At 46.1% G+C, this 21630-nt stretch overlaps 1 protein-coding gene across 6 annotated transcripts; it reads left to right on the top strand.

The window, feature by feature from the left end:
• Positions 1-8375: 8375 nt before the first annotated feature.
• On the top strand, positions 8376-17896 carry SLC25A47 (solute carrier family 25 member 47). Of its 6 annotated transcripts, none has more exons than XM_065685353.1 (6): positions 8376-8691; positions 14703-14746; positions 15032-15103; positions 15364-15546; positions 16574-16847; positions 17596-17896. In XM_065685353.1, exons 1-6 carry the CDS (start codon positions 8664-8666, stop codon positions 17880-17882), a joined length of 888 nt encoding a protein of 295 aa, XP_065541425.1. In that variant the 5' UTR covers positions 8376-8663; the 3' UTR covers positions 17883-17896. The 6 variants fall into 6 exon arrangements, with proteins under 6 accessions (XP_065541425.1, XP_065541431.1, XP_065541427.1 ...); XM_065685355.1 differs by having other exon boundaries at positions 8377-8691; positions 15364-15382; XM_065685356.1 differs by having other exon boundaries at positions 8377-8699; positions 15364-15382.
• The last annotated feature ends 3734 nt before the right edge of the window (positions 17897-21630 follow it).

Genomic DNA, 21630 nt, shown 5'->3' with positions numbered 1-21630 from the left:
GTTGTGTTTTTTTTTAAGCAGCCAGCAAATAGGCTGGAAAGAGCAGACCTGCACAAACACAACCCTATGCTGATCTTGGCTTCTCTTATCATAGCTCCCATCTTTATTCTCTGGCCTGTTCTAGTACTATGATGGCTTAGACATGATAATTGGTTTTTATATATGTTTGGGGAGAGGAACTAAGTCCAAAGTACCTGAAATATTATGAGGACTATGTCCTCCTCTGTTTGCTGCAGGTGGAATGAGTTTCTTTGCTGCTGGCCATCCTTGGAGAAGACCAGAAAACTGCATGTGCATGCAGTCAGCGATATGGAGAGCAGATCTCCAGCAGCACCCAAATGCTAGGCTACTTAGCAGCACAGTTTTAAGATGCGAGAGACCACAAAGAGGCATGCTGAGATAAGTGGGTGGGTACTGAGTCCAGTTACCTGAATTAGTAACTATCAGCTCAGCAACTTCATGCATCTCTCCCTCTGCACAGTCACTCATCAAATGAACTCATGACTGGTGACAGTGAGCAAAAACTACTGGGAAATAATTCAGAAAAGGAAGATAAAAACTCAGTAGTTGGTATTTTTATGGTATTTTTCCAGTCTAGATTTACAGACAATACAACCTAAGCCTCAGGCTGCTTCTAAGTAAAAATGTACACTTATGCCCATGTTATCTGTAAGTAAACTGGTAAGACTGACTTGACCTAGGAAAAGAGGAGGCAGAGGTGGGAGGACAGCCTCCTCTGCCTGCCTCCTGTCTTTGTTTTTAAGCCACCTTGTTCTTACAGGAACATACCTGGGAAGCAAATTGTTTTTCACTGCCAGCAGCGATATAAATATATCTTCAATGCTATGTTCTTCAAATCCTCTGGCACAGTTTGTATTCACATGCAAAGTCAATGACTGGGGAACCAGGTCTCCAGCTGTATCTAAGTGCTAAGTAGTTCAACAGTGCAGAGACAGAGTATGATGCACCAGTTGGTAATGAATGAGGAGAGACAGCAGAAAAAAAAGCAGGAATATGTTGTGAAGCAATGCCACTAAGGTTTATGTACAAACACATTTTTAATATCCTGGCCTGTCTTCAAGGCATCTTCCTGCTGGATCACATGTAGGCTTCCAGCTGTCATGTGGAGTATGTTTGTGGTACCTGGACTTGTGCAAAGCGTTTGACACTGCCCTACACAACATCCTTCTCTCTAAATTGGAGAGATATCAATTTGATGGATGGACCACTCAGTGGATAAAGAACTGGCTGGATGGCCGCACACAAAGAGTTGTGGTCAATGGCTCCATGTCCGGCTGGAGACCGGTAACGAGTGGTGTCCCTCAGGGATCGGTGTTGGGACCGGTCTTGTTTAACATCTTCGTCGCTGACATGGACAGTGGGATTGAGTGCGCCCTCAGCAAGTTTGCTAATGACACCAAGCTGTGTGGTTCGGTTGATATGCTGGAGGGAAGGGATGCCATCCAGAGGGACCTTGACACGCTTGTGAGGTGGGCTGATGCCAACCTTATGAAGTTCAACCATGCCAAGTGCAAGGTCCTACACCTGGGTCGGAGCAATCCCAGGCACAGCTACAGGTTGGGCAGAGAAGAGATTCAGAGCGGCCCTGCAGAGAAGGACTTGGGGGTGCTGGTCGATGAGAAAATGAACATGAGCCGGCTTCAGTGTGCGCTCGCAGCCCAGAAAGCCAACCGTATCCTGGGCTGCATCAAAAGGAGCGTGACCAGCAGGTCGAAGGAGGTGATCCTGCCCCTCTACTCTGCTCTTGTGAGACCTCACCTGGAGTATTGTGTGCAGTTCTGGTGTCCTCAACATAAAAAGGACATGGAACTGCTGGAACAAGTCCAGAGGAGGGCCACGAGGATGATCAGGGGACTGGAGCACCTCCCGTATGAAGACAGGCTGAGGAAGTTGGGGCTGTTCAGCCTGGAGAAGAGAAGGCTGCGTGGAGACTTAATAGCAGCCTTCCAGTACCTGAAGGGGGCCTATAGGGATGCTGGGGAGGGACTCTTTATCAGGGACTGTAGTGACAGGGTGAGGGGTAACGGGTTAAAACTTAAACAGGGGAAGTTTAGATTGGATATAAGGAGGAAATTCTTTCCTGTTAGGGTGGTGAGACACTGGAATGGGTTTCCCAGGGAGGTTGTGAGTGCTCCATCCCTGGCAGTGTTCAAGGCCAGGTTGGATGAAGCCTTGTGTGGGATGGTTTAGTGTGATGTGTCCCTGCCCATGGCATGGGGGTTGGAACTAGATGATCTTGAGGTCCTTTCCAACCCTAACTATTCTGTGATTCTGTGATTAGTCACACAGAAAAGGCACCCACTTCTTAGAAACTGAAAGAACACATTTAGCAGAATGACTAATGTGCCTTTGCAGAAACATCTCAACTACTCTGTGCTCATGCGGCTCCTGAACTAACACCAGGGAAAATACAAGAGTGATAAGTGAGCCTGTGAGCGTCATATTTTACTTGGAGACTGGTACTGTTAGTACTGGTATTTGGGTATTCTTTGCTAATGCTGAGGGTGCTCCTGAAAAGAGGAGAGGAACCTCAATTTTTCTCCATCTCGAGCCAATGAAAAATGTCAGGTTAATATTGGAAGCACAGGATTGAACACCTGCTGATGGAATGGGTCTTTATTTCCACTAAGATAGTGCACACTGCTTACAAAGATTTACAGCAGGGATCCCTGAATTAGTAATGATCAAGCTAGCATGCATATCAGCAGCTCTTTGCTCCCCAACAATATGGGGACCTCATCTGGCATTAATCTTGCTTTGTAAGAGAATTTCTGAGGGAGATGCTTTTGTTTTGCTTGAATGCATTAATTACCTCAATGTAATTTCACTTGTTTTCCACTCCTGCAAGATAAAAAGTCTTGAATTCTTTTGTGTATATCCCCTCTTAACATAAGCTTATTATAATGCTGGTATTTAGAAAAAGTTCTCTCTTCCAAACTCCTTGGTGCCAGGTTTGCCAGTTAAGTATATTTATAACAATCTTTCCCATGTGATTTTAGCAGCTGATATAAAAGTCCTAACTAATAATGCTTTATAGTTCTAGAGGTGAGTTTTCTTCCAAATCTCCAAGTAGCTCTGAGGTTACTAAATTAAATCAAATCAGCTACTTCCAAAGCGAAGAAAGACTGTTAGCCAGTCATAATGATGTAGCATCTCATACATTTTTTGCCAGTGTATAGCAGAGATCTAAGTGAGACATAGTTTGAGAATACCAAGAAAAAGACACAGAGACATAGCCTCTGGAGAGAGCACTGATATTGAACAGCACTATCAGTGGATTTGGGGCTTGTCACTGTCCGTACCACAACAGCTATGTTTTACTGCCTAATGCCTAAACTACTGCTGCTGAAAAGGTTGAGGGTTGTACATTAATATCATAATAAAGAGTATATTATTGCTTGGTGGGGAGGAGGAGGCCAGGAAGGTAAGTGCCTCCCTCTGCTCCTGGCCCTCCAAGGTCATTGACTATGTGTTCTGTTCATTAAAGTGCAGAAAATGTGCAAGAGGTTGGAAAAGAGGCTCAAAGTGCAATTGGAAAGTCAGTAGCTGTCCTGAAATCCCCTTGCTCCATCACAGCCAGGAGTCATTCCAAAGTGCTAACAGTGTTGCCTGGCATAAAATCCTTTCCCAGAGTTGATTGCAATGGTGCATGAACTGTCATGTTTCCTCTTTCTTACTGTAAAGATCAGGATTTAGAGGGAAGATTTGTGTAACATTTTAAAAGAACCATGACAGCAATGCTATTTTTAATACAGATGGGTAGATAGATAGATACATAGATACATAGATAGGTAGATTCACATGGGTGTTCATGTAGGGTGGGTGCTAATCTTGCTACTTCTAACTTTTCCCATGATTTATTACCAAACAGAGACTTATGGCTTCCTAAGAAGTGCCTGAATCCTTGCAGTGACTTCATGGCAGTGGACATACACCACTGTGCTGAGGAGATTAGGTATAGGGAGATTGAGTGACTTGCCCAAAGCCAGAAAATCTGTGCCATTTCTTAAATTACTGCAATCGTCTTCAGCCCTCTTGGAAATGTATCATTTTCCCTTCCCTTGGAAATGCTTATAGAAATATTACAACCTTCTGTCAGCTTTCCAGAATAGAAGTTGCTGATCACTTATACCTGGCTAAAAGTGATGCAGCTGCCAATGCACAGAACGGTTTCCTTACCGGTTTTGTTTGTTTTGCTGTGAAATTCCCGCTGGAAATGTTTGAGTCCTTGGAATGATTGATTTTTCATTAGTACCTGAGGTGAAGGACAGTGAGGCGCTTTGATTTGAAAATCCACACTACAGCTGGAGCCAGGCGGTCCCACCCCCTTCCCACCCACCACCACGCAAGCAAAGTGCCAGGCTTTGCCAGCTCAGCACTGCTGGTGTCACTCCTTCCTGTTCCACAATGTGGAAACAGCCCCGTGACGTAGCAGGGTAACGCCGTTTGAACAGCCTTTTCAGTCAAGGGTTCATGTATAATAAGTAAACTGTAAGGGAGCTAAGGGATATGCACATGAGTATGGTACACATAGCACAGGGGCAATAGAAAATGAAGCACATTATGGCAGCAAATCATGGCAGCAAATCTGGCTAGACAACCTATCAGGTGGTTGCAGAGTCGGAAGAGGACAGGCTTCTCTCTTGCTTTGCAGCATGGGTGGATTTGGAAATGTTCTGGGAGTGAGCTGTGGAAGGAGAGGGGTAAAGGGATGCCCCTGTGTTTTGTCTCACCTAGAAGGTGTTATTTAACGGGATTACAAACCTAAAGTCTCCTTCTTCCTGTTTCCTTTTGCTCCACATACTTTTATCAGTCCTTTAAACCTGCTGCTCCTGTAGATGTGGAGCAATTCTCTCTGCCTGGGGGGGCAGACAGCTGCCTCCTCCTGTGAAGCAAATGGAATGTTTCATCCACCATGCACTGTGCAAAATTAAGGCCTTCCTCACTTCTCTATGACTTAGTTTCATAATTTTTCACAGATTGCTTTGTATCGCAGATTGCTTCGTATCATATGTTTGTATTGCTATCATCTGATAGCACCTTCCACACTCCGCTTTCTCAAAATCCCCTGCGAAATTCAGCCATTCTGAACAAATCACTCTTAACCAGTTTGGTACGGGAGAAAAGGATTTATGAGGTCTTTTTAGTGGAGTACTATCCCTTGTGGATGCTCAAAGCATGTGTTTTGTGTATTATTTCGCAGGGCATGCTTTGAGAAGACCACCTGGGTTGGGACCAGGCACTTCTGTTCATCATAGAATCATAGAATGGTTTGGGTTGGAAAGGAGCTTAAGATCATCAAGTTCCAACCCCCCTGCCATGGGCAGGGGTGCCCTGCACAGATATGACAGCTTTTCTTTGCAAGCTGGACTAGCAGTGATCTCTCAGTCCTTGGACATTGTGTCAAAGAGTGATAGGAGTGACTCCTATTTGAGTTGTCTTGAAGATATTCCTGATAATTCAGGATTTCTTTGGGCTGGAGCTTCTGGACTGTCTCTGTTGACCTGTGGCACTAGGGGCCTCGATTCTGGGAAGTGTTTCTAATGAGGCTGGTATCAGAGAGCTGGTATATCTCTGAAACCTGGAGAAGAGGGGGTAAAGGAGGAAGCTCCTTCAGCAAAGCATGAAGAACAGTGAGACCTCAAGGACTCCACACCTTTAGGATGACTCCTGTCAAGGAAGGCTGCTTTGAGGATCTCTTTCTTCGGCGGAGAGTTGGTCTGTACTGTCTGGGGCATGCCAGCGAGCAACAGCAAATGCAGTAACACAGGTTTCATTTCTCAGGCAGCTTTTCCCTCATGCCAGATTACACCTTCTCTGTACTTGCTTGTGTGTGAACACTTCAACACTTGCGCGGGGCACCTTTTCCAGAAAGCTCTGCCCTCACTGCCATCACATGGCAGCCAGGCTGGTCGGGTCAGATCAGGTCACACAAGTCCAAGTCCTGGCCAGACACCAGGAATACAGACTGGAGACTACAGCAGTGGGCACTATGTTTGCCTGAGGCTCGTGTTACCCTGCTAAGCCCTGTCAAGGCAACTTAGCTGTGTTATGTGCATTCCTGCAGAGCTGGCTGTCCCCAGTGACACCTTTATGGGACAAGGTGAAACATCTCAAGCCCCAAAATATTCTTCTTTCAAATGTCCACCATGTGAGCAGCCTTTATTTACAGAGCAATTCCAGTCAAGTGGAAAATGGGACTTCTCCTGGTATACCTCAGTATCCGAAACCGTTATCAGAAGGTTATCAAAATGCTTGTATTTGGAATCATCTTTGTGCTATATAAAGCAAACTAGCATTTTGATAGAAGCAGTGTGAATGAAAGTTAAAATATTAAAAAGGGTTAATTTTCTGTTGCAAAGAGAAGGTTCTGGGCTGTGTTGGTTGTTTGTTTTGCTATCTCAGAAGGTTTTGTGAGGAAGCCCCCCTTTGAGCTGTTCAGCTCAGCTAAAGAAGGCAGACATTTTGCTTGGTCTTGCGACGTTTCATGGGAAATACTGACACTCCAGTCAGACAGTGTGATGTGACAGCCATGCTCTGTTTTCTTGCTGATATTGCACCAGTGCAATAAAGCAATCTTTTCTATGAAATACATACAAAAATCCTCCCCCCAGCCTGACACCCTGGCCATGTGACGGGAGGGAATGCATGGTGACACTTTCATTTTGGAAATATAACGCATTTCTTCACTTTGCCTGGAAGCAGCTCCCAGAAAAGCCGTATTAAACAGCGGTGTCTAAACAGCGATCCGAAGGCAGCAGTGGCTGCTGCGGTCTGGGCTGGCGCAGCTCCGTGGGTTCCCCAATCCCTGCAGGAACCAGGAGGTTGAAGGCTCCTGGGCAGCCCCTCCATAGGGGAGCTGTGTTCTTGTCCCCCGGTGTCCCTGACACAGCAGGTGCCACAGCCGGTCCTGCTGCTGGAAGGGGCCCGCAAGGACAGCAGCTGGGAATGGATAGTTGGAGAAGCGGAAATGTCACCTTTCCCTGCACTTGGCATGTGCGCGCTGTTGTTGAACCATTAAAAACTGCCCTGGGGTCACCAGGTGTGACAAGGGAGGGCTACTGAGTAACCCAGTGTGTTTTAGCAGGCAGATTGCTACCTCTCTAGATAATATTTTACTTCTCGTTTGAAGTTTTTGCTGTCCTTGCATGATGTTGCACTGGAATAAACTGTTCTCCCATGCACAGAAAATGTTCAGGGAAGGACATGTAAGTAATCATGGGAAACAAGCTTTTAAAATCCTTTAATTTTCAGTTCCCAGAAACTGAGGCCTCGCAATGAGCTGTGCTGTAAGTCATTGACACACCAGCCTATCTAAAATAGGTAGCTCACTGAGAAATAGGCTCTTGTGAAATGCGCAGGAGAGCACTGTGGACCAAAGTCCTCAGCTCCTCTCTGCAGCCAGCCTGGGGGGGATTAGCTGTGAAATTTCTTTTCCCTTTGCTGCCAGTGAGCCTTGGCTCTGGCCCAGGGAAACCTGTTCAAGAGGAGTACAATTCAGGTCACAACTTGGCAAGCCCCTCACTGCGTTAGGACTTTGGTTTCCAGGTTCAGTGGGGGTAAGACTTCACCTCTCCCATGTAGATGTGGCAGCCCTCTGGTATGTGGCTGTTGTGCAAGAATAGACAACATGGCATTATCTCGTGCTCTTGACTAGCAGGTCTGTCTCTGTGCTTCTCTCTTTCCCCTGCTGAGAACACCGCCCTGTGCTGGGTATAAATTAGGGAGCAAAAAATAGGTTCTGGACCAGACTCCTGGCAAAATCCACTTCCCATCTGCCCTGTGGGGTAAAACAGTGGAGTATGGGCCGCAGCAATTGTGATTCCTGCTCCGACACTGAACTCAGCAAGGAGCTGACGCTGCAAGGGGGGTTGGGAGACTGAGCAAGCAGTGAAGAAGCAAAGCTCGTCCAGGGGCTGGGAAAACTGGAGCTACCCTGCAGTCTGAAAGGGAAACAAGCACATTGTATGTGGTTGGATTAATTTCTGGGCTTCACCACATGTATACAAAATGAGCAAGTAATAATTCATTGGGGAACTGGGTAGAGGTTTAGAGTGAGCTCTGTGGGTTAGGAAACCCAAGGAAAATTCCTTAGGAAGGGCATGAGGAATTTTCCTTGATAGGAAAGGAGTCTGCTCCATCTGAAGGAGGAAGTGTGGGATGGGATGGGGGAAGTGCCCCATATCCAGCCACACACGCCACTTCTCCATGGCACAGGGCAAGAGTGACCTCTGGCAAACGAGCATGCAAGACTGTCTTCTAGGGTTAATAAGTACAATGGGGAATGGTCCCTTCACATCCAGCTTTATCCTGCAAGGCACCACCCCTCGTGATTTTCCAAGCAGAAGGGTGCTGGGAACAGCGGCTCTGGCACAGTGTTGCAGGGCTTCACAGGATTACTTATTCAGTGTTCCTGGAACAGCTCCAGGCTTCCCCTCTCTGCCTCCAGTGTACAAATTCATCAGATATCCACAAGGCTCACAATCCCTAGAGGCAAGAGAAGACAGTAGGAAAGGGATTCATATTCCAAATCGCTGTCTCTGAAGGACCTGCAGGGCTCTGGAAAGACTGAACCGGTATCCTCCTTTCTTCCACCTCCCTGACGCTTAATCGGGGTAATTAAGTCAGCAGAGTCAGTCTGGATGGATTTCATTGCCGGGGCCATTGGAGGTAAATACGTAAGTAGTGCTTGTTGATGAAAGCAGATTGCAGTGTTTCCTTCTTGTCCAGCTAATGGGCAGGTCTCTTTGGCAGAGCTGAGAGTCTTTCAATGGGGGCTGCTTGTTAAAAGTGCATTCTTTACTAAATAGAAAATGTCATCCGAGCAGGTTCACAGATCCACTGGAGAGGCAGTGCTGCAATTTGGTCAGCTGAGGTCATCACCCTGCAGTCTCCTCCAGTCTAATTGCAGTGGGGCAGGGCAAAACTCTGGAAGAGACAAAGTGGAACGTGTTGTGTGCAGATACAGTTGGGCTAGTACTGCCTGGAGAGCAAAACCTCTTGTGTCTGATGCCTGGGGGTGCTGGTAGGCTGCTGGGGTCGTGGATCTGGAGGGCTGAGGATGGGAATTGTGGGACAGTAGGGGAGGAAGCATGGCTTTGTTGCAGTGAAGGTCTGAATAAATGACCTTTGCATTATCTTGGGTTAAGATGTATTTGCAGTTGTGATGGTAGTGTCAGTGCAGGCATGCTGTGGAGCAGGCTTTGATCAGGGAGAAAGTAGGTTAGCTGTAAATAAAACAAGTAAAAGGAGAACAGTGTGATTTAATTCCATCTGTTTTCAGAGCACGTGCTGCTCAAACCCAGCTTTGCTTTAAACAACAAAATGTATCCACTGGTTTAATTTCTTCTTGAAATCTTGTCGGATTAGTGGAGTATCAAATACCAACACAAGAGCCTTGGTATTGCTGCCAGAAAGGCCAGGTAAACCTGAGACACCCAGTCCAAGCCTGGATGTCTGGTCTCACTTTGAGCTCGGCTGGAATTTGACAGTTTCCCTCACCAGGAACAGCAGCCTGTGGTCCTGGTGCAGACGTGCGTTTCCTGGGGAGCACCACAATGAGTTTTACCCTGCAGCCCCTTACTGCTCATCACTCAAAATGTGCAAGTGGCACAAGGTCTGGTGTCTCAGCAGCATCCAGCCCTGGAGGTGCCTGTTGCTTGGGCTGTTGACTTTCCTGGGGTACTGGGGGACCCTGCTTAGCAACAACCTTTCATGGGAGAGGGGGATACAATTAGCCCCTCCATGACAGCTTCCCTTTCTCCTCCTCTTTCCTTACTGACTTCAGAACACCCAGTGGAGATGGGATCCCTGTGCTGGAGCTGGCAACTGAATGCCCATCCTGCAGCGATTCACCAAAACTCCTCTGAGAATTCATGTTAATGGTGTGGCAGTGACGACTGCATTCGCTGTTTGGACTCCCTTGCTTTTGTGGGCACAGTTGGAGCTGGGTCACTTAAGGATAATCTTGTTTTGCAAGAGAATGTGGAAAACTGAGAACACAGTTCCACAGTGACCGCTCACCTGAGCATTCTGTCCCCATTTCCATGCAAAGCCATGGTTTGTGTCGTGCCCCCCATCCTGGCACCTGCAACTTGTGCTACCCAGCCCTGCAACAAGCATCTCCCATGGGTGCCCTGGAAACAGGTTCAGCCTGGGAGGATGCAGGCTGGTGAGCTCCTGGGAGGACCAGAAATGTCTTTGCATGTTTTAAGGCACTTTACTGATCTCAGGATGTCAGAGAGAAAGATTTTCTATCCTGTCATTTGTGTCCAGCTCATGTCTTTTCTAAGAGGGTTAATGCAACTTTCCTCTGGCAGACAGAGGTGTTTTCTGGCATGCTGATCCCTGCTGGGAGCTTGCACATAAACATGTGTGAGGTACCCTGGCAGGGCTTTAGGGCCATGGTCCCTACCCCACCATTGGACAGCTTCCTGGGGTGGGACAGCTTTCCTGCAAGAACTGGGATGTTTTAGGTGCTGAGCTTATATTATGGCTTATGTTAGATCTGAAGCAGTTTTCACGTTCCTATGAGGGTTACAACCCTAGCTGAAGTGCATCAAACAACTCAAGAGGCAACATAGATAATAACAGAGTTTCTGTTTAGTAAATTACATTCTTGTGACCTTGACCTGTTTCCAGAGTGTTTTAGAGAACATGTGGCTTAAGCACCTCTGATAAATGGCTGAGCTGATGCTTGTTTTAATCCCATGTAACTATCCAGCCTGGCTCAAGCATGTGCATAAATATTGCATCTCCTCCACAGAGCTGTTGCTTCTGTGGCCATGGGATAACCTCAGCATCTTCAGCCCAGGAAACAGTGACCTACTGTGACTGCAGACGGAAAAAAACCCATGAAAGAAGCATGCTTAATGACTGTGGAAACTTTCAATAACCACCAAATGGGGCTGCATGTTGCAGAAAGCAGCTAATCTGTAAGGATGTCCTCCTTGGCCAATAAAGCTGAGCAGGAGATTGGACTAGAAACTTCAAGAGATCCCTTCCAATTCAGTTTTCCTTATGATCTCATGTATTTTCTAGCCCTGCTGTGGCAGCAGCCTGAGCCATGACAGGTGATGGGTATTGATGATTAGGGCTATTTATGACTAGGAGATGATTTGACCTTATGCCAGGTGTAAAGAATTCGGAAAGGGAAACTGAAGTTTACCCAGTGGGTTTAGGGCAGCAGGGTCTGTAGCATGCTCAGGCTTCTCCACATCTTACTGCAGGGTTACCTACCCAGTCACATGCAGTTCAAGGGTAGATAAAGTAGTCCACTTATGGAGGGAACACGCTGTCCTGTCCATGCAACTAAAGCAGCTCCTGCTGGACACTGCTAGGGTCACGTTACTGGATGGAGTTCAGCTTGCTTAGGGTATGGGGCATTTCTTATGTTCCCAACTCTTCACAGAACTTTGGAAGTTGTTGTCTACCCATCTGGCCTATGGACCATTATCCCTGCTTGTCCGTGGGTCTCTCAGCCAGGGGGTTGCCAACAGCTGGGAACTGTGGCAGCCTGCTGGGCTGCTGCTGGCTCTCTGCTGCTTGCCACTGTGGTGGTCACCATGCCAGGATCCCTTCTTATTTGAATTGCCTGGTTGAAGCCACCTGATTCATGAAGAGACCGTGAGTAGCCGAGTTCTGTACTGTGCTCTGTGTGTGCGTGTAGGGGATGCCACAACCTCTGCACCATACCTGAGAACATCTCAGATAAAGTAGGCATAAGAAATAGCTCACTAAACCCCAGAAAGATCATTCACCTGATCTTGACAGTTATTTTTGTCACACGCTGTGTAGCGTTACTCAGCAGGACTCCCACAGGAGCCCTCCCAATATGCATGCTATACATTGCTGGTCTTACTCGATTTCTGCTGTGCAAACAGGGCATGTGTGGGTCATGCTATCTTCGTTCTGGGCTATTTATACTGTGTGACATTATGCAGAGCCCTTCCGTGGCCTTTGATGGACTTGGCTGAGCTCCTCAGCTCTGGCAACTTAACTTCTGAGTGCTTTGGCTCTTGTGGAGTTTGGTTCATGGCAGGCTGGGGTTGTTTAGAGGTTTGGGGGGCTCACATCTCCGTTTTGGTGGCACCAGTGAAAAACTTATCTTTATGGCCTCCTCTCAAGAGGAGTTTGATTGTTGCTGGAACCAATCTGCATGGAAGCCCTTAGGACTGAGAAGCAACAGGAAACGGTCTGGTTTGGGGCAAACCTGCTTTATTTTGTCTGTTGCTGTTGTCCCTTCAACTTAATGTGTGAACTGGGCAATTTCTCCAGATGGGAGGACACTTAGAATCATAGAATCATAGAATAGTTAGGGTTGGAAAGGACCTCAAGATCATCTAGTTCCAAACCTCTGCCATGGGCAGGGACATCTCACACTAAACCATCCCACCCAAGGCTCTGTCCAACCTGGCCTTGAACACCACCAGGGATGGAGCACTCACAACTTTTCGTCAAAGGCTGATCCAATCAGCCCTGGTTCCTGGTGTTCATGAGCCAAGGCTCTTGAGCCTGTGAGACAAGCCAGGGCTGAGCTGTGCGAGGTTCACAGTCACCCTGTGTCACTGGTGTCTGGTCAGCTCATGGCCACTGCCTCTAAGGTTGAGGAAGGCTGAAGCTGACACGATGCCAAATCCTTCTGTCTGGGACAGGGTGCTTGGGCGAGGACACTGCACCTCTGAGGTCAGCGCTGTCACACTGACAGTGACTTATGTGCTGCTCTTCCCCGGCTGGCAGGATCCATGTTTGCAGGCTGCCTCTGCCCGATGGCCAGGAATCCCGGACAGTGCAGGTAGCCCTGGGTGACTTTGTGCGTTGTCACTCTCTGCTCGGACCAGAGGCATTGCTCCTTCCAGCCATATTATTCTGCTGGTGTATTCCCGCTCACTGCCTCTCTTCCAGCCTGATCTCATTTTAGTTTTTAAATACAGAAGGTGGACCCATTTTTCATCTTCATTGCTGCTTATCTGGTGGCAGATTTGACAGAGATTTTTGAAGACTAAACCTGATTTTTCTGCAAGCAGGATACTGTTGGCTGTTTTCTCCTGAGTAATGCACTTGGGGATCATCTCTCAGTGACTCACACCAGCAGCTGCTGATTTTTTCCAAAACAAAGTAGAGCCTTCCAGAGCTCCCAAGGTGCCGTGTAACCACACATGAACATGCCCTGTGAAATGCTCGTGGCTACTATACTCTTTGGTATCTTGTTTTTTATGTTTTTGTTTTAAAAGAAGGACTCAATAAGAAGCAGTTTCCAATCTGTGAGCCACTATATGGGTACTGTATCTTTGACAGCCTGGCTCCCCGTAGGGCTTATCCAGCACTTTTATGAACTGATCTCTAAGTAACTCACATGGATGTAGCTCTGTCATCCCCCAGCCTGATTTCCTCTCAGACAACTTTGTGGTTGATGTACTAGGAGGAAGTTAGCTGATCAGCCCCTTCATCATCTGCTGATATACAATACAACAATAGATATGATATGAGATGCATTTAAACCAGAGCTGGGAAATGCAGTGATGTAAGGGCAGGAATGGTGTGTGATCTCTTTGTTACTGTGACCAAGAGAAGTCCACATGGGAGCTCTTTTACTCTCATTATCTGCCATTAAGGCAGTAACTTTGTCTCATGGGATTAACATGTTTCCAACTCCAGTGGCTATTTCAAGGTTTCAAAAGAAGACTGGGTGTCAATAGAGGATTGACCCCCCCACATGCCAGACATGCCATCAGTGCCGCAGGTGGGGAGTCGTGGTCAGCAGGTGTGCAGGCTATGCTGCCTTGTGCACACCCAGCACTAATCCCTCCCTGCCCCTTAATCCTGCTGATCCCTGAGCGGCGGAGGGCAGGGTGCACAGCAGACCAGCACCACTGGTTGTCACACCAGCCTGCCAGGGCTCCAGCAGCCTTTGCTTTTGCTCCTTTCTGCTTTCTGAAGCAGTGTTTGGTGCATGCGAGAGATGAGATGTGCTCCAGAGGCTAAGTACAGCATGGTGCCATGGACCCTAGTACCCAGTGAATTCCTCACCCAAGGTTCTAGATGTGCTTTGTAAGCTTGAGCCAGGGCACATCCAGTCTCTGGCGTGCATGAGGCAGCAGGAGTACCTCTTCTGACCTCCAGACAGATTGCTCAGAACCTGTAATGTGTGAGGGTCATCCCTCTTTTATAGATGTCCTTGTGAGAGCTGCTTTTATTCCCTAATGTTTCCGAGTTAATCGTGGAGAACCAAAATTGCTCCAGAGACCCTCTTGTGTGAGTGGGGCGCTCTGCACCTCACATGAGGGTGCTTGGTCATAGCCCAAAGATGCGTTATTCCCTAAGCTGAGAAAGGGAACAAAGCCAGTCCAATATACAAGTAATCCCTACAACCTTCCTTCGGCAGTGCTATCGGTGTTTCTCCCAGTCCCAGCTTTCACCGTGGTGTTGTTCCTCCTGATAAGTTTCCCATGACGCTCGGATTCCTCCTCTGAGCCTTGGTCATGCAGAGAAATCTGTGCATTCTGCTCTGTCATTCTTGGCTCAGACGTCAGCGCTGGAGCTTGGGAGAGGTCTGGTGCCAAGCACGGCACGGCTCCGAGGCTGCATTTTTCTGTCATTCCCCTAATGCCTTTCTCTGACAGGGGAAAACAGTCTGTTGTACCATGTGCTGTTAACCATCTTCTCTACGCTCTCTGTTTCAGGTGGTCTAAGCACAGCAGTGGGTTATCCGCTGGACACAGTGAAGGTACTTGTCGGAGCTTTATGTCTTGACTACAGATTGGAAACAAACAGGCCCTTTGGCTTTCCCCCTCATTAAAAAAAAACCTCTTCCCATGACAATGCTTTCATTTTTGTTATGTTGACATTTCACTTCATTTGGTTGTGCTGCTTTTCTCTTACAGAATTAAAAAGTCAATTGTTTGGTGATGCTATTTTATGTTCCGTTGTCTGGTTTGCTGCTATGGCATTTGTTGATTGTATCTTTTTTTAATCGGATATCTGCATTTTAAATTTGCCCCTGTATTTCTAGGTCAGAATTCAGACTGAGAGGCATTACAATGGGATTTGGCACTGCGTTCAGGAGACATATAGGACAGAAAAAGTAAGTACCTCCCATCAGAATTTCTGATAGTAGTTATGGATGCTTTGTTTGAGATAAACAGAGCTGCCTCTGCCAGCTTGGGAAGGATGGGCAGCAGTTACATACAATCATTTTCTGGGAGAAGGGTCAGGATGAAACTTAACTTACATCTTACAGATCACTGGCAAAGCTAAGTTTTGGCTCAGCTATGTGTGGCCAGTAGATGCTTTCCTATGGCATTCCCTCTTAAAAGTGCTTTTTTCCCCTCTGTTTCCAACTAGGTTTGGGGATTTTACAAAGGTATGTCTGCATCAGTCCTCACGGTATCGGTGATCTCTTCTGTTTCATTTGGCATGTACAAAAACTTCCTTTGTGGCATCTGCAAGCTGCGATACGGGGCTGCAGATGTGAAGCCATCCAAGCTAGATGTTTTTCTTGCCGGTGGTGCTGCTGGTGCTGTCCGGGTAGGTAAACAGCTGGAAGAGAAAGCACAACAAGAGATCTTGTTAGCAGACACAGGAGGCTGGAAAAGCAGTGAATGTTTGCTGTCCAGGAGGCTTTGTTTTCACAGGGAGGTCATGCTCTTGCCCCCTCTCTGGTCAGCTCTGCGGCATGGCTGAGCCCTGCTGTGCAGCTCGTGCTGGATTTGGTTTAGAGCGCCAAAACACTTAAAAGCATGTTGTTAAGAATGACATGAGCCTTGGCAGCACAGACAAGGAAGTAAAAACAGCCTGGGCAGCAAACTTTCAAAGTGACTGTGATGATGTGTTTGTATGCAAGACTTAACTCAGTATGTTACAGCACAAGCCCGGCACGGTGCTGCTGTAGAAATGGGTGGTACATAAGCTCTGCCTTGTCAGGACTCAAAACTCAGCGGAGGGGTGATGCTGCCTGGCAAATGTGCATGATGCCAGGACAGGGAGGTGAGGCTGAATCCAGGAACAGTTTCCCATAGGCAGATGGATTTCTGTGAGCATCTGCAGGTGCTGTGAACGCAGCAGAGCTCACCCCGGTGACCCAATGGCATGCTGGGCAGAGATGCATGCCCAGTCACAGGCAATCCTCTTACAGAGCAGCCCAGATGGTCGGGTTTCTAGGTGTTTCCTAGCAGGCAGTGACTCTACTTTAAACAGGCTAATTGTTTTAGTCTTTATGGCCTTTGTTCCAAATATAGATAGATACAAGAGCTCTGATGTATGCTACCCCGTAGCTGAGGACATCCCCTTTTCATGCCCATCTGGTTTAACAAGTTGTTAAGGTATACCTTCTGTTGATTTCTGCCTTGCCTTCCACTCAGCACAGTGCAGCTCAGACATGTATGTCCTGCTGCTGCTGGGTGGGATTTAGCACGGACAGAGGGAAGGAGGCTGAAACTCCCTGGCTTCAGGGAATATTATTGCCTGAAGAGGTGGGAGACAAGCAATTTGCAGGAGGGGGATCAAACCACTGTTTAAATGTGAAGGGTTAAAATACCCTCCTCTGATGTTCCAGGTTCTGTTTATGGCTCCTAGTGAAGTGGCTAAAGTTCGCATGCAGACTCAGAAGAACCTGCATCCTTCCATCGCATCTCCGCAGCCTGTTTCCAAACCAAAGTACCGAGGGTCTCTGCACTGTCTGAAGGTGATCGCCAAGCAGGAAGGTTTTGGGGGTCTGTACAAGGGCTGTTCTGCATTACTCTGCAGGGATTGCTTTTCTTCTGCAATATATTTCCTCACCTATTCTGCTCTGTGTGACTGGCTCACACCAGCTGCAAAAAATAAACCAGGTAGGTCCCAGAAAGCATCTGGCATTACCTGCGAAAGTGGCTTATTTAGTACCACACTAAGAGGGAAATCAGGCTCTCAGCAAAAATCAGCTAGTGTCTATAAAATCTCACCCAGATGTGGTCTGTTTGCTTCTTGGTGCTACAGGGCCACTTTGCTGGCATGACTTTGTCCCTCAGCAGCTACTCCTCTCCCTGCAGGAGGGGTATTTAGGGCATGCTCTGGTGCCTAGTATGTGGGTCTGAAATTTTTCCAGTGCAGAAATAGGACATAGAACTAGAAATGGAACATGGTCGAACCTCCCAGGAGTCCTCATGGAGCACAGGTCAGCATCAGTCCAGAAGTCCAGGTGCAGAATTAAAGGCACTTCAGTTTCCTGGTTGTGATTTGGCTCTGAAAAAAACCCTATCCACTTCGAGAAAACATCAAATAGGTGACAATTCTCCCTAAGAATCTTAAGAATCAGTAGGTCCGGCGGAAGAGAGTGTGATCAGCTCTCAGGCTGCATCACATCTAATTTGTGCACTGTTAAAAGCATCATGTAGGCAAAGGCAAGCTGTGCAAACCACAGCAAAAATGCTGTGAAATCAAGAGGCACATAGCTTGTGTGAGATGACTGGAGCTGGAAGAGCTGGACAAAATAACTGCTGAAAACCACTGAAGTTCACATTAGTTGACAAATCTGAGATGCTTATCGCCATATGAGCGCAAGGCTGGGAGTTAACTGCTCCTCCCTTCTCTCTCCTGCAGATTTCCTCGTTGTGCTGCTTTCTGGTGGTTTTGCTGGAGTCCTGGCCTGGGGATTTGCTACTCCCATGGATGTCATCAAATCACGGATGCAAACAGACGAATCGGACCAGCACAAATACAAAGGCCTCGTCCACTGTGTTAGGGAAAGTGTGAGAAAGGAGGGTGCAAAAGTACTCTTCAAAGGACTGGGTTTAAACTGCATTCGTGCCTTTCCTGTGAACATGGTGGTGTTTGTAACATATGAAGCTGTACTGAGATGTACGGATTATTATTTAAACAAAAAATAGTTTGTTCCACTCTATTCTGATGTGTGTTTTATTTAGATTGTGTTTTGTAACATGACATCCACAAACAACTGCTGAATGCTGTCTCCTTTGATGGGCAGCATAAGAAGCATGGGCATTTCAGCACAAAGCTGGATGACTGACAGCTTTGTCCTGTTCTTATGGGATTACAAACTCATCAGGGAGCCTTGGATTTACAGACAACCTCCCTTTTATCTTGTTAATGTATTTAGGCTGTATCCAGTGCTCAGGCCCTTGAAACATTTGCAAATATTGATGTTCTAAAAGGCTGCTAGTCTGATTAGAGATTTTGGTAAAGGATTAATTGTTTTCTACTGGCACAGAAATAAGATCCTCACAACCAAGGCAAGGGTTGGGGGCAGTCTGTGTAAGATTCAAAACTCTCCAGTGTGTGCTCTTTACATGCAATGCCCGTATCGCTTTCACTGAGTAACTTGCATATTTGTGCTTCAGGCTGCAACTTTTCCTTCACAGCTATAATTCTCCCAAAGTACTCTACAATTATATCCCTTCGGTGGCAGCTGAAACATGACTCTCCTTGCTTTTTCCTGACATTATTTAATGAGTGGCAGACACGTCCTGTTTACATAATCGTACTAATGGCTTCACTGAAAGTGAAGCCAGGCATGGCTTCCCATAAGCCATGTGATTTCTCCTTGTACAACCCCGAGCCCTACAGCATTGGTAACCCTACAGACTGATGGTACCGCAGCTCGCCAGAGCTTGGCACAGCTTTGGAGACAATCCGTTCTGATCCTGGGTAGGAAGAGATGCAAAACCTCTTTGCTTCTCAAAGGAAGGCTGCCATAAAATCTCTGCACTAGCAAGTTGAAGGAAAGTTGCAAGTTGTAGAGTATAATTGAGATGTACAACTTTGAAAAGGTGCACACTCTTCTCCCTTTACACTATGCTCTCAGGAGCAGCCAAGTGTTTTTTTGTCATGGGTATGTTTTGAAAGAATTTCTGACTTTTCTAGCAGCTCTTTTTCACAAAGGTAGAAAGCTTCATCAACACATCACCTGAAGAAAACAACATCCACACTATTGCTTCAGAAGACAGAAACCCTAAACCCAGAAATACTTTTATTTGCTCATCCTGGTTCTGGATACGGCATGTATTTTCTGTGTCTGCTTTAATCCCTAGATGACGCCATCTGGAGCAGACTCCATCCAGCCTCTGTCAGATTCTGCTGAAAGTGCATTTTTTGCAGGGAAAGAGGAAGCCTGTATTTTTAAAGGAGTTCTCACATTCAGGGTTGATGCCCTTCTGGCCCATGGCCACTTTTACCAGTTAACATGGCTCTGACTACACTGACAGCAGATTTGCAGCAAGCAGGATTTGTCAGCTACCCTGGATGTATAAAAAAGGCTCTTGTACTAGAATAGGTTTAAAAATCTCAGGTGTTACTAGGAGAGAATAAAGGGCACCTCTCAGCTCCAGACAGACCAGTAAAAAGCTCCAGAACTGTCCTTCTGAGATTTAGGCCTTCAACTGGCTTTTTAAACATGCTCACAGACATGTTATCCGCCAGTCACTAAACTTGAGTCTACCCAGATCTTGCAGCTGATCCAAGAGCAGGGTTACAACACCAGGCAGGGACTCCTACCCTCACCTCTTTCAGCAAGGGATGCATTTCGCTGAGTGCTGTCTCACCTGTGCCTGGTTGTTTTCTGGAATCAAACTCCTTTAAGCTGTATTACTCTCAGCCAACCTCGTTCTCAGGCATCAAGTCCCTTGAACAGAGACAGTTACAAAATGCTTGCAAATCAGACTAAACAACCATTTACTGTTAGGCACTGTTGATGCCATCCATGGTCAGCCCAAGGTTTGAAAGTAAAGTAGCTCAGCTTTCCTAACTGGCTCAAGCATTCAGATAACTCAAAATGTCTCTTCCTGTGGGTGTAACTGAAATAGAGTTGGTTTCAAGAAACAGCAGTTACAGATGAATTGTAAAAATGAGTGGGAATGACAGCAGAAGCCAGAACTGTAAGCCTCAGGCTATCCAGCACCATGTAAAAAAGTAGGTTCTCATGTGGCCTGAACAAATGCTACACGCGAGGCGAGTTGTATCCCCAGGCAGTGTATTTCAGGAAGGTAACCCCTTTGCAATCCATCCTATTCACAGCCCGGAAAAAGATATACAGCATATGGGTAACAACCTGCCTTAGAGCAAGAACTCCTCTAATTAAGGCTGATACAAACTACCAACAAGTCCAGGAATTGACTGTAAAAGTACTGTAAACACAGGCACATAAGCATGAACTGATTTTTGTTCAACAACATGACACACTGTTACTTTCTATGTACTTCAGCACACACCCCCCCAAAACTGGGTGTTTGGCTTCTGGATTTCAGAATTCTACTGCTTTCTTTTCTGATTTATTTTACCTTGACCTTCAGCTGCTCTGATAATCATAGAACAATTTATTCTGACAAACTAGCTAGCTGAAGGCCAGCTAACAGAATGAAGACACCACATTTGTTGTGCTGAAGTTGGGTTTACTTTGCTGTAGGGGACTGCAGCTTGCTGTATAGATGTTGTAGTAACAAAGTTGGTTGCCTTGAAAACAAGAAAATTTTCTTTAGAAGAAAATGTGCCTCTTTCTTCTAGATGGCACACTCTGCCTCATGTTTTCATGTTGCTGACAGTTCCTGTTTTCTCTGACAGTGTTAATGGATATCCAAGTAGGTTTCAGGAGGCCTCTTGATGACTGTGGAGGAGTCATGTGAAGCTACTTGGACTCCGTGCTTTTCAGACAACAGCAATTGTGGAGGATCATGTTTCCATTTAAGTACTAGTCTTTATGCCAAACCTACTGAAGCATCATTGTAAACGGGTCAAATCAACCTTCCCCTATTTCTGAGATGGCTGTTGTGCACAGGGAAATTCAGCATCAAGTCTTGGTTGCAATGAGTTAATCTGGAGAACTGACTCTTATTAGCTTGCTCTGGGAGCAAGCTGAAGTCCACCTCGTAGGACTGGATAGAGGGGGGTTGTAAGGCACCTTATTTCACTACCTAAAAGGCACTAGACATCAAAACAAGGGCCAGATCCATAAGATGACTAAATCAACACCTAAAAGAGTAAGAAGAGAGGTCAAAAATAGAGTAAGTGTAAATAAAACCTTTTAAAATAAAATAAAAGATAAATAAAGATATTAGATATTTCACACCTACTTTTGAAGACTGGCTTCTCTTGTCTTTTAAGTACTTCCGAGACATGAACTGTAATTATAACAGCTTTAGGAATTTGCTAAGACTCCTCTTAGAAACTAGAAACTGTATCATTTCAGAAGCATGTTTGTAAGAATTCAGAGTACTTGAGTAAGGCTCTTGATCAGTAAACAAATACCAAATAATTTTATCACTTTCTTTTCTAGAACGTTCAAAACAGATTTTAATTGTTATGTTATAAAATCAATCCATATGGTTAGTTAGAATAGAACACCAGTGTTCGTTTCTCCTACAGCATATTCCCCTTCCCTAAGAAACTAAATAAATTCATAGTTAATGAAATCTTGCAGGACAAATCTGCATAGAAGATTTTAATGAAGAAATCTTTCACGTATATCTTAAAGATGGTAATGAGAAGACTGCAAGAACAGGAAGGTCCTAGTTAAAGTCTAAAGTAACCAAGAATTAGTTTATTTACTGCTGGAAATAAGAAGCTGTTTTTTTTTTTGTCCATAAGAATTGCTCCACCACTTTATAAAAATCAGCTTTTGTACTA

The sequence above is a fragment of the Lathamus discolor genome, chromosome 6 (assembly GCF_037157495.1).
Source record: "Lathamus discolor isolate bLatDis1 chromosome 6, bLatDis1.hap1, whole genome shotgun sequence".
NCBI classification, from domain to species: Eukaryota; Metazoa; Chordata; class Aves; order Psittaciformes; family Psittacidae; genus Lathamus; species Lathamus discolor.
This window is presented reverse-complemented; position numbering and strand designations above follow the sequence as displayed.